The 13427-nt window shown below is 40.6% G+C and overlaps 1 protein-coding gene and 1 long non-coding RNA gene across 2 annotated transcripts; both read left to right on the forward strand.

Annotated features, from left to right (window-relative positions):
- Window positions 1-3250: 3250 nt before the first annotated feature.
- Window positions 3251-7574, forward strand: LOC108179332 (uncharacterized). Its single transcript, XR_011006498.2, has 2 exons — window positions 3251-3392; window positions 5916-7574. It is a non-coding gene; the product is annotated as an uncharacterized lncRNA (long non-coding RNA).
- On the forward strand, window positions 3251-7574 carry LOC141377889 (uncharacterized). The gene is made up of 2 exons (XM_073923955.1): window positions 3251-4864; window positions 4916-7574. The coding sequence occupies exon 1, from the start codon at window positions 3766-3768 to the stop codon at window positions 4735-4737; it is 972 nt and encodes a 323-aa protein (XP_073780056.1). The 5' UTR covers window positions 3251-3765; the 3' UTR covers window positions 4738-4864; window positions 4916-7574.
- Window positions 7575-13427: the final 5853 nt, after the last annotated feature.

Consider the following 13427-nt stretch of genomic DNA (forward strand, 5'->3'; position numbering starts at 1 on the left):
CAGCACGCTTTCTCTCTCATTCATACAGACACACATAGAGAGAGCACCAAGCGACACACAGTGTCACAAGCCTTTATTGTTAGACCGCGCGCCCACTCCCTTTCAAAATAGTGACCACTCCCGCGCTTTATTCAGAATTTATTCCCGCACCGCAAGAAATCTGATCGGCTCTCGCGGTACAGCAGCGGGAATGCAGAGCTCTAGTTCGTATTTACCACGTCTTCCTTCTCGTTCGGTCGAAACTGGAAATACTGCCAAACTGCAGCTCACTTGGTGCGCGACTCTCACCTCACCTCTCTCTCTCTTCTCACTGTTTCACATTTGTAGGCATTAAGTAAATAATATTTATTATTTAGTACTTGTCTCCTATTTAAGTGCATTGTTTTTATGACGGTATAATGGTATTGAAACAGACACCGTTGCTATTCTTAGATCCCGCGGTATACCATATTACCGCATTACCACCCAAGCCTAACACACACAGAGAGAAATCAATCTACCGTTACATTGAGTGCTTTTACTCATATTTTATTCTTAATGAGCTTTAATGATAATTCAATTCATCTAAACAAAAAGTGCAAATGATTTTACTTTCATTTAAAAGGCATGGCATTTGAAAGGTCATTCTCAGATAAAGATTTTCCATCAGTTACTGATGAATGTCACTATCGAGTATCTGAGTAAACCCACACACCTCTGACATTAACATTAGAGGATCTAGTTTCCATAGGATTTTTAATATACATAAAATGCTGCCATGTTTGGTCATTTCATTGTGTATTTAAATCAAACATACCATCATTTATGTACGGCATAGTCACAGTACTATATACCTACTTACGAGAGACAAAAATGCAAAGAGTGAATGAGATGAGGCCTTAAAATTGCAAGTTGACCTTTAACATAATTAAAAGACTTATGGGGTTGTCTTTGGTTTAAAAGACAAATGTGTGAACCATGACTCACATTTCTCTCTCTCAGTGTGTTAAAAATATTCATTCATTCATTCATCTTTTCGGCTTAGTCCCTTTATTAATCTGGGGTCGCCACAGCATAATGAACCGGCAACTTATCCAGCATATGTTTTACACAGCAGATGCCCTTCCAGCTGCAACCCATTACTGGGAAACATCCATAAACACTCATTCACACACATACACTAAGGACAATTTAGCTTGTTTAATTCACATATAGTGCACCGGAGCACCCTGAGGAAACCTACGCGAAATCAGGGAGAACATGCAAACTCCACACGAAAATGCCAACTGACCCAGCCGGGGCTCGAACCGGTGACCTTCTTGCTGTGAGACCTTAAAACTGAGTAATTTCTAAAAATTAGCCAGCAGTTTATTAAAAAAAATCTTTGTCTTGGGATGACGGATGATGGACGAATTCATCAAATTCAAGGTGTGTACTGAGAAATTACAATTCCCTTTTTCCTTCTTAACACCACCCCGGGTTGTAATCCCGGCTGTACCAGTTGGCATTTCTCTGTGGAGTTTGCATGTTCTCCCTGTTCTCCTCATGTGCTCTGGTTTCCCCCACAGTCCAAAGACATTTGCTTAAGGTGAACTGGGTAATAAAATTGTCTGAAATGGATGAGAGTGTGTGTGAATGTGAGTGTAAGGGTTGCAGCAGAAAGATCATGTGCTGCATAAAACATATGCCGGAATAGTTGGCAGTTCATTCCAATATGGCGACCCTAGTAAGAAAAATGAATGAATGTTAGGAAACAATACAGTTGTTTAAATGTTTGATGCTGTGAGTAAAGGATGTGATTCATGTAGTTTATGTCTTGGGTGATTAATCAGATTTACAGAAATTAAGATATTATAGACACCGTTGTACCTTGGCTACAACACAACAATCTGTCTTCACGGCAGTGCACGGGAATGGTCGACTCACGTCTTTTAAAAATATAAAATAGGTTTTGTGCTGTTAGTCTAATTGCAGGGTTGATTGAAGTTCATTTCTCTGTGTTTGTGCTGTTTGCTGTGAGAATGGCAGGTTCCCTGTTCACTTATGCTTGTGTGCTGGTGTGTGTGTGTGTGCTGCAAGTCATTTCACACTTTCATACACAAATTTCCACGCTTTATATGTGTGTGTGTGTGTGTGTGTGTGTGTGTGAAAGTGAGGAAAGAGAAAATGCCAGCGGAGGAGGACGAGTCTGCGAGGTGGACGAAGGGGCAGGGTGAGTAATTTCTCTGACGAGCCTGAAACCTGACAGATGAATTTAGGAGCGTGCAATTCAAATCAACGTATATTTTCATGCGATCTGCATCTTCCTCTCTTGTTATCTGTTTTTCTTTATCTGCATTTTCTCTCTTTCTTTTCCAAAGAAAATTAAAGCACTACATTAACACTTTTCCACCTATTTTATTTTAGTTTTTTCCACAATATTTACCTTTATTATAAGAAGTTAAAAAAGAAATAGAAAAGAACACTGTCATTGAAATTAGAGAACCGCAAGGGTTGAGGCACGATGAAATACAACTCATTATTGATACGTACTCCTATATACATTTTTGGAGATCAGGAAATTCGTCCCAGGAGGTATGTTTATTCGCAGTTTTTCTTTTCGCGAATCCATCAGAGGCTGCTGTGTACACTTTTTTTAGATCTCAAATTTCTTTCACGATTGCCGTTCGTGCCTGCTGTTCTCGCATAAATCCACCAGAGGCTGCTGTTTACTCACCGACCAATCGATTTCTCGCTCTATTTTTTTGCCTTTAGTTTTACCTGCTGTCTGGAACTGTTCTTCACAGGACGCGAATCCCATCATTATGGTCAACTCTTCTCTGTGTCTTAAGTCCAATGACTTACAAGGCGAGCTACTGAGCGAACTGGTAACAGCGGAAAAGCCGTCCACATGGAGGTAAGCGGTCAGCCAGTAGCATGAAAAGAAACAGGAGCCGTCAGCGGCATCGTTCCGCCCTGTAGCGTTCATTTTAAAGATGATATGCAGCCATACTGTACGTTGCTGAGAGAACATTTTGTCCTCTTTTAAGTGTGCTTGCATGAGAAGCAGAAGTGTCTGTGGTTTTTTGTGTGTGTGTGCATCGGAGGTCTGAAGGTCAACGTCTGGTTTCAATCTTGCAGGCTGCTCCCCCAGTGAAAAGTCCCGCGCTATACATTTCCTCTTTATGTTGCTTGTATAGTATGCCCATATTAAGAGTGTCTTCCTTCCGTTGTGTAACTTTTAAAGGTCAGCCCACTATGTATATCTATCCCTGCTCATCCTGTGTGTGTTGGGCTTGCAGAATAAACCATTCTAACTACAGTTTGGTCTCTTCTCATGTCTCCGGGTCGACCTGATGAACTTTGCTGAATCTGGTGCCTAATTTAGGGGAATCTTACAGATCTGGGGGCTCGTCCGGGATACATCTGATCAGGTAAGAGAATTTTTATTCACACTGCCTGTTCTGGTGTATCTCAGGGGATTGTGTAAGACTTGTGTTGTTGTACCCGATTAAATTTGGGTTCCACAAGCAGCTGACGTCTGTGTTACTGGCACAGAGTATCCTGTCACTTACTTATGCGGTAGTAAGTTGCGCAGAAGGATTTGTGTTGTCGTACCCGATTAAATTTGGGTTCCACAAATCAGGGAAATTTATTAATTCGACACTTGTTATCCTGTCAAGTTTACTTCAAACAGTAAATTGCACAGAAGGATTTGTGTTGTTGTACCCAATTAAATTTGGGTTCCACAAATCAGGGGATTTAATAAATTTTAGTAAATAAGTATTACGCACCAGCTTCAGCAATATGGGACAAGGATATCCAAAACCAGAACCCAGTGAGAGTCCAAAGCAATGGATGGATAGATGTGGCTGGGGATTTTACACTGAACCTTGGCTGTCCAACTTAGCTGGGTGGACAGAGGGACAATCCCAGTGGAGAAACTTCCCCAGGGAAGGAACCTTTGATCCAGGTTTTCTCCAATCAGCCTATAAATTAACGTATGAAGGATATGGGGATCCAGAATGGAATGATCAGTATATGATGAATGGATATGACACATGGTATACAATGAGCTCTATATGGAGAGATAAAAAGGGCATTTTTACACCTAAAACCGTTTTGAAATCTGTCCCCAAACCCAAAAGCAGAAGCAATACTGCCCGTAAGGCAGATAAGAGGGGCTCTCTCGCAGCTGCTAAGACAACTATGATATCACCACCCCCTTATACGGGGCTTCCGCCTGCAGCTTCATGCTCTGTAAGTGCTTCTCCTACAGTGCCTTCTATTTACCCGTCACTGACAGAAATGATTAAAACTAAACCAGACCCCTCCGACAGCACGGAGGGCACTACTTCAGCCTCTAATGTGGCTGCTGTATGGGTTGCTAAACCACGAGGGATAGAGATAATTCCGCCCTCACCCTCTGTTCTGAAGGACCTCATATCTCTTTTACCAGAAGTGGACAAACCACTGCAATTTGTAGACATGCTGTTGCGCAGCTCGCGTCACTGCCAACTAATTGGGGCAGATTATCGATTTATCCTTCAAATCAAAATGGGTTTGTCCTATGACGATGACGAAATAATAGAAAAAATACCTGCTCTTGATCCCAAGCATGATATAGTACACACAGAAACTGTTAAGGAAGAAACAGATGATAAAAAGACACGTACTCGTATAAAAACACGCCTCGCGTGGAAAGATGATCAGGAGGAGCTCCTAATACATCTAAAACAGCAGCTTACTAAATACATAGTACCATACTTACTGGTCTGAATGTGACGCCACAACTGATCCTAATGGAATAATGCTAGATGGCAAAGGCCGTTTATGCCTGCCATCATCCTGTGCACCTTTTCTCGTCCGCGAGTTTCACGGTGTTACACACCGCGGCCGAAGAGGGGTAATAGACACAATGAGTTAATAGACACAATGAGTTAATAGACACAATGAGTTAATAGACACAATGAGTTCCTTTTTATGCATTAATAATTTACAGCACCATAACACGCTAGATAGATGTTTGATATGTGCTCAAAATAATATCACTAAACCTCAAGCTCAACATCAGCAATTGCCCCTCCCTGAAACACCTTTTCAGGAATGGCAGGTAGATTTTACACATCTGCCAAAGAGGGGTCCTAATAAATATTTATTGGTTTTTGTGGACAAATTTTCAAAATGGGTTGAAGCCTTCCCATGCAGTAAAGAAGATGCTAATACAGTTGTCAGATGTTTGACAAGAGAAATCATTACAAGATACGGTATACCATGTGCCATAGACTCAGATAAGGGAACCTCATTTACTGCGAAAGTAATACAAAATCTGGCTAAAGAATTACAAATTAATTGGCAGCTACATATTCCTTACCATCCACAATCATCTGGTATAGTAGAACGAACTAATAGGACCATCAAGGACAAATTAAGAAAGGCTATGCAACATGCAGGGCACTCAAATTGGCTCGCCTTGCTACCTGTCGTTTTAGCAGACATGAGGATGTCTCCTCACAAAAGTCTTCACGGTCTGTCTCCTTATGAGACTGTGATGGGACGACCCTTTCCCTCACCATGGAGGCAAGGGGGTACCACACTGGGTGACGGTTCTTTGGATATCCATATGAGTGAATGTGCACAACAGCTACTAACAACATTGCATGCATACTGGACTAACATACATTCTGGTTCAGCCCCGATGCCGGTAGACCCAACACACCCATTTAAGGCTGGTGACAGAGTAATGATTAGACAGTTCAATAAAATGAGCACAGAACTGGGGGACCCCAAATATGGCCCCCGACGGATGTCGTGGCTGTAACCAGAACCGCCGTTTTAACCTCCTCTTCTACACAGTGGATCCATGCAACCAGGATAAAACGAGCACCTATTGAATAATAAAAATGTATAAGTTTTGTACAATGATAATCTGTCTGCAGACTCTCTTTGTTTTACAGATACTTTGGGGGCCCCCACATCAGCTAGCACCTCCACGCAGCATAACTACTAGAAGGATCAGCATGAAGTGGCTATGGACATTGGGACTGTTTCTCTTTCTTGTTGCTCAAGCTAATGCAGCCAGGCTGAAACGCTGGACACATGATCATGAATTTGGATGGGCAGAGGATGGGGCTGACAATCCAATTGAAATAATATGTGGTATCAATATGTAAATGAGTTTTAGCTAGGTCATATAATGTATCTGGTTGTTATGTATGTTCTGTTATGCCTCATTCAGCCAAACAAACCCCTCTTTATGCCAAACCCATGAATAAGACCTCTGCTAAATGTTTTGCCAGTTTTGCAGGATCAGGGTACCAGGACCCATATATAATTGTCGATGACTACGATCCATACCGGATTGGCATTAGAAATGGTACATGTGATGCTCTATTTTGGGTAAAATTTGGCCATGCTAAACCCTCACCTATTAGCCACAAGGTTTTTATTAACCATTCTATTACACACCCTGTGTGTTATAACCAGACCATGGGCTCTCATTTCATGGGAAGCACTGTTAACTGTCAACAAATTGCCTCCTCGGGAGAAGGGGCCCCAGTTTATGTGTCAGGACCCTCAAACGGCACTTATGTGGTCCAGGGTGGGTGGTGGTTGTGTGGGAAAAACGCCTACATGTCCCTACCGGCCAACTGGACGGGGCAGTGTGCCCCTGTGCATGTGACTGATCACACTTTTATTGTGACAGCCCAGGTCCTGTCAGCGCAGCGAAGAGTTAAACGCAGTGTCCCTGAAATGAAGCCCCATGACTCTGTATGGGGTACTGACGTGCCCGAGGATTTCAAATTATGGACCACTGGTAGTAAAATGGTATTGGCTCTATTTCCGCAAATAGGTGTGGGAAAAGCTCTACTAAGAATTGAGACCCTGGACTATCGCATGGGCCTATTTCTGAATGCCTCAAAAAAAATAATTAATGAGGCCCAGAATAAGGAGCTGGGTAATCTACGTACCATGGTTTTGCAAAATAGAATGGCTCTAGATCTCTTAACAGCATCCCAGGGGGGGGGGTATGTAAATGAGTACTGCTATGTCTACTCTCCAAGGGTTAAAAATTGCCATGACTTCAGATTATGTTCCCGACACAACTTGGGGTTGGATGATGGGTCTGTTCGGCTGGGTGACTCCTTTCCTTACTATGATAATTCCTGTATGTATTATTTTCCTTCTTATTTGTTGTTGTGGTCCTTTTCTCTTGCAATGTTTAATGAATCGAATCTATGCCACAATGGACAGTATGATGGGTCAACGATATGATAAGATTCCTCTGTGTTAGGCCTTTGGCCTAAAAGAGGGGACTGAGAGAACATTTTGTCCTCTTTTAAGTGTGCTTGCATGAGAAGCAGAAGTGTCTGTGGTTTTTTGTGTGTGTGTGCATCGGAGGTCTGAAGGTCAACGTCTGGTTTCAATCTTGCAGGCTGCTCCCCCAGTGAAAAGTCCCGCGCTATACATTTCCTCTTTATGTTGCTTGTATAGTATGCCCATATTAAGAGTGTCTTCCTTCCGTTGTGTAACTTTTAAAGGTCAGCCCACTATGTATATCTATCCCTGCTCATCCTGTGTGTGTTGGGCTTGCAGAATAAACCATTCTAACTACAGTTTGGTCTCTTCTCATGTCTCCGGGTCGACCTGATGAACTTTGCTGAATCTGGTGCCTAATTTAGGGGAATCTTACAGTTGCTCTGCACTGTAAAAAAATCCACTGTAAGAAAAGCGGTGATGAAAATAAATCATAAAATAATGGCAGTTAAATGACAAAAATTTACTGTAAAATAACAGAGGTTGATTTACAGAAATTTAAATTTAAGAAAATTTCTGTAATTTCATGTCCATTATTTTACAGTAAATTTAAAGGGTCTTGAAACACCAAAACACATGTTTTGAGCTGTTGACAGTCGTATATGTGTCCCACACTGCTAAAAACACTATTAGGACACATATATTTTATTAAAAAGTATAAATTGGTTGTTTTTGCGTTATTTCAAGCAAATTTGTACTTCCGGTTTAAAACTAATTTTTGAAGCTGCGTCACGGCCATGAGATAATAGCATGTATTCCAGCGTGTGTTATTACGTCTCAGAGTGTGCTGCATTAATGCATGTGTAAAGCTTGGTTCAAACCAATCAGCGCACTCTATTGTAACTTCATTAATATTCATTACTTCACAGTGTTTAGACGGCAGAGACGCCACGTTGTGTTGGCAAAACAAGCGTGAAGTGTTGCTTTTATAGTTTGCTGCAGTTAAGTTTTGTTTTCATTTTCTCTCTGTGAGAGCGCAGCTGGCGTCACGTGTGGATTACAGTGTACGCGACGCGCGACAACCATAACTTACGTGTCTAAGGAGGATTATTGTTTACCTGAGAGCTGTTCTCATCTGCAAATGCTGAGATCCGGATTGGCTTGTAGTCTCCTCTTAATAAAGTCGCGGCTCTAGTTGCTGGCGATTGTCCTGTCTCTACAGATTTGGTAAGAGAGTGACCAGTGCTCTTTGCTTATTCAGTTTGTTCATATCGAACTAACTATTGCAACTTGTTGAGTGTAAACATGTTAGCACTACAACCAAACTTTAACCTCGTGTAGGATTTTCACCGCATTTTATGACCGGAATAACACACGCGGCTTTCTGACACTACCTGCCGTGTGCATCTAAGTTTCCGGGAAATGCGGAGGGTTTTAATTCTTTCATTCGCCGTGCGGTATCAAACATTGCATGAAAAATACAGGCTTAGAGCAGTTCCTCGAATCAAATATCTCGTTTGTCGCGAGGGGCAGGAATGAATTCCCTGAATGAAAGAGCCAAACTGCAGTTAAAGTCCACCATTTAATAATTTGGCAAATAATTCGACTACAGATGTCCAAGTAAACACAGTCACTTTCTCCCCTGTGTGTGTGTGTGTGTGTGTTTTGACTCTGAAACTCAGCGTGTGCCCAAATAGACACTCCCACACCATGCCTCTTTAGTTCCTCTGACACTCCCCCCTAAACAGAGCTGGACACGCCCACTTTTCTGACTTTTTCCAAAGTAGAGGTGTGAAAACACCCTGCTGAAACGAGAGGGTTTCATGGCCCTTTAACGGCCGTTATTTAAAAAGAAATTTCCGGCACCCCAACTGCCAGCTAAACCGTAAAATTAAGGATTTTTTTTTACTGTGTGGCTACATAATTTGCATTCTCAAGAAATGTATACGTGGGGACGTTTTCACAATGAGCCTGTGTTGAAAATGTCTGAAGGTTACATTTTTAGTCAAAAAATGTGTCATTTTTGTTCAGATGCTTGGTTTAAGTTTCTACGGCAGCTCACATCCAGTAGTCTCTCACAGGACTTTACTAGTCTTAATGTGTAACTTTGTTTTATTGTTGTAAAGCACTTTGGGCTGTCCCTTGGTTGCAGTGAGTTGCTATATAAATATAGTTTATATGAGGAATTTGCATTCATGTTACCATTTAGACCCAAGTTCAGCTGCAGAAAAGATCCTCCAATAAGACTTCACAGCAACAGTTAGTCCAGCCTTTTTTTCTTTCTGCTGATGAGATGTTTGGGTCTTTCAGTGCAAATTCTCTTAAATCTCAAAACACATATGCTAAGACTGATGAGTACCCTGTTCAGAGCTAAGATGGTTAGCAATTCCAGCTGCAGTTTTAATTCGATTATGTGTTAGGTCAAATCTAGTAACAGAAAACAGATAGACAGATAGATACTGTAAATCAGTAGTTCTCAACCACATTGCTGGAGGACCACCAGCACTGCATGTTTTGAATGTCTCCTTTGCCTGTCACATCTATTAAGCTGATTACCTGAATCAAGTGTCTTTGGTTAGGGAGATATGGGCTGTATGTCAATTCTAAGAAAGCAGAGAAGGGACTTGTGTTCTTGTGAAGACCGCTCTTGCCAGGTTACCCCAGAAGAACAAACTTGGGAGACCCCGAGAACAGAGAATGCATCCTACAAGAAATTAGATGTTGCGTTCTTCCTGATGGTCACATGACCTTCACGCATTTTAAATGGAAAATAATTTAAACATTACACCATGCATACAACCATTTATTGTTTTTCCTTATTTCAGCCTCACAAATATACTTTGCAGAATGCAAATAAAACAGATTTTAATATGAATTTCAGCAAACAAACACCCTTAATGTGTTAATGCCTCTTTTAAGATTTTCATGGTAATGTTTACTTTCACCGTCTCATTTAGGGAAACTCCTGAGATACAGTAAAGGAGTTATTTCTCTGAACTCCTATAGTAAACAGGTATAGAATGCTGCGCTCCCCACCTCCTTTATTCAGCCGCAATGACTTCTGGAACTTCTCAAGTGAGTTTTGTGCTCAAGTTTGCATCGGTGCATCCTCTAATTCAATATCATATTTATCTTCCTGGTCTTTCTGAAGTTCCTCCGTTCTTACGGTCTTGTGTTTTGGAACTGAACTTTGGTGGTTGATGATAACATTACATGAGAACACGAGGATGCAAGATCGCTGAAGAATGCAAATTGAGAAACAGCCATGGAAAAAAAGTGCAGAGCTGGTGGTCCACCACGAACGTGGTTGAGAAACACTGCTGTAGGTCATCATTTACCCTCCCTTTACTTGTTCCAAACCTTTTTATGACTTTCTTCTGTTAAACACTAAAGAAGATATTGTAACCTGTAACCATTGACTTTGTTGGAATATTTAGTCAATCACATACATGTTCAATAAAAAAAGTAAGGAAAGTTTTTTTTTCAAGGTTTGACATATTAATAATTTATTTAATACAAATGAATAATCCTATTCAAAGAATTTTGGTATTTTCAATGCAATGCAAGAGTCGCATTAAGGAGTGCACATGGTTTTCATTTCCTGACTTCAAATAATATAGGTAGCTGAAATTAGCAGGTGGAGTTTAGTGAAATTCATCACTTGTCAATCACTCTCCAGTCCTCCATTGGCCACACCCATACATACGTCCTCTTTTTCTTCAAATTCTCTACACAACATTAAAAGCATAAGCCTTTCTCAACTGCACATATATTTTGTGTTCAGTGTCAACACATTTCTGCAGAAAGTAAGTTTAGCTGCAGAGCTCAATTTAATTTAAGACAACCAGGCCTTTGCATCTCTATCAGCTCCATCTACTTCTGCAAAACATGCTTAATTTGTATGCAAAGCATATCACACTCTTACAGAAGTTCAGTTTATATATCACCTTTAAGCAATACAAATAAATTTGTTTAAAGAAAAGAAAAAGAGACAAAATTATGTTAAAAAAATTCCTTTATAATTCCTTTTTCCCAACAACTTCCATGTTATACTGTGGAATCAATAATTACAGGTTTCCAGCTTTCTTCATAGTATCTTCTTTAGTGTTCAGTAGAAGAAAGAAACTCTTAAAAAGGTTTGGAACCACTTAAGGGTCAATAAATAGTGTGTACATTTTTATTTTTGGGTGAACTGTACATTTAAATTTGATATTGATCTCTCTTTCTGTTACTCCAGCTCCTGGTTATCATAACAAATCATTCCATGAATGAATGAAAAAGATGAATGATGCACTGGAGTAAAGAGGATGGCAGAAGGTGGAGAAACACATAAGGGAGTTGACATGATGCAAGTGAGGAAAACAAAGGCTGAGTGAGGGAGGAAAATGGAAATGATTAAACTTAAAATTAATGGAGTGTGCAAGCCGCTGTCCCCCTAAATCCCACACATCCACCTTGACACGTCCCATTTCCTCCACATACACATCACACTCATTCTTAGCCAGATGGCCATCAAAGACTTCATCATCACCTCCAACATGTGTGAATGTGCGTGTGTGGCACAAATATATGTATGTGTGTCTAGGTGGCTGACACTTTATTCTAAAATATGATTTAGACTAACACCACTGGACAAATGATTGTGAAGGTTTTCTGCGCACAGACCTGTCAGATTTTCCGGGATGATGGACAGATGTGTCCAGATTGCTTTGGCCACCTGGAGTCGCACTGCGCACACCTGACCCCATTTTGTTTTAGACTGCATTTGACAGAGGTTAACGGCCTTTCCAGTAGAACAGATGAGTCTTTGTGGCACCTAATCACTCAAACATCTCCATGTTTCAAAAATTCACAGCTTCCTTGAAAAAATATTTAAATAAAATCTCTCTTTGTAAAGTCCAATTAAACTACAAGTGGTTTAGTCGAACAGACATTGCTCTTTATGTTTTGGAATGGCGGCTACGCAGTTCTCAAGGATTTCTGAGGTTTAGCTGATTGCTTTCTGTAGTTCGATCGATCGAGGCAATTATTGGAGTTTTTTATTTGTTTGTTTCTGTACCTGAGCACCCATTAGCAGAGATTATTAGCTAGTTGTTCCAGCCTAGCAACTGCAATTGAAATGATTGGGAATGTGAATGTCTCCATTTTGTTTTTAATGTAAGATCAGGACCAACATTTCAAACGTAAAATCTATGTCCTTGGCTGTTTCCGAATACCAAGAACACAGAGAACAGATCGTGGAGACGATGTTACCTCTGAAGAATTAACTATGAAGAAAGAAATTGAACTTTGGCTGAGATAACAAGGACACAGGATCAAGGGTCTCATGAAATAAAAATAAAGTTTTTTAGATGTTACTATCAGAACTGTTTGTTTGTAGGATCCCTGTAAGTTAGTGCCAAAACAGTGAATAAATTCGCGTTTAGAAGATATACAATGATACACGCCTAAATGGATCAACGTTTTTATTTATGTCACCTCATACTTCAGTTTCTCATCAAATTATGACCAATCAAATGCTCTCTAGTGTCTGACATGCCCCGCCCCCTTCAAGGCGTTTCTAATTTGATGCTCTTGAGCTCAACCACTCTCACTGGCAGAGCGGTGATAAAACAAAATGCTATTGGCTGTTTTTTAAAGGGGAGGAGCTATTCTATGTTCCATGCTCTCTTCGTGTTTTGGTTGAGATTTACATCAAAAGTTGGCTAAAATGCGTCTTCCCATTTCAAAGCATTCACGGGACCTTTAAAAATGCTTGTTGAGAAATAGCCATTGTGTCCCAAAAGAAAGAACTAATTCTGAGCTGCTAGTCTGGAATTCTAGTATTACTTATTGGACAATCCTGCTGTAAGGACAGAGTGTGGCAACAGATGTGTGGATCCACGTGCATTGTTTATTAACACAGAATAGTCAAGCAGGCAATGGTTGTCAGGTACAAAGAGGGGCATACAGATAACCCAAAGAGTGAGGTCAAAAAACAGGCAAAAGTTCAGGACAGGTGGCAAAGAATCAAAAGGAACAATAAACAATGCAAAGATTAAAACCACAGCAGGATAAACAGGGAAAAAAACACTTCGTAATGCTACACAAGGAAAAACAAGACTCAGCAAAGTATCTGTGAAAGTGAGATGTATACAAAGTCTAGGTAATCAGTAATCATGTGTATCAGCTGTGTGTGTGTGAGTGTTTGGATTATTATCAGCTGTGGCAGG

The sequence above is a fragment of the Danio rerio genome, chromosome 15 (assembly GCF_049306965.1).
Source record: "Danio rerio strain Tuebingen ecotype United States chromosome 15, GRCz12tu, whole genome shotgun sequence".
In the NCBI taxonomy this organism is placed as follows: domain Eukaryota; kingdom Metazoa; phylum Chordata; class Actinopteri; order Cypriniformes; family Danionidae; genus Danio; species Danio rerio.

Coding starts and splice junctions, on each gene's coding strand:
- LOC141377889 (XM_073923955.1), top strand. CDS start 3,766: ATGGGACAAGGATATCCAAAACCAGAACCCAGTGAGAGTCCAAAGCAA.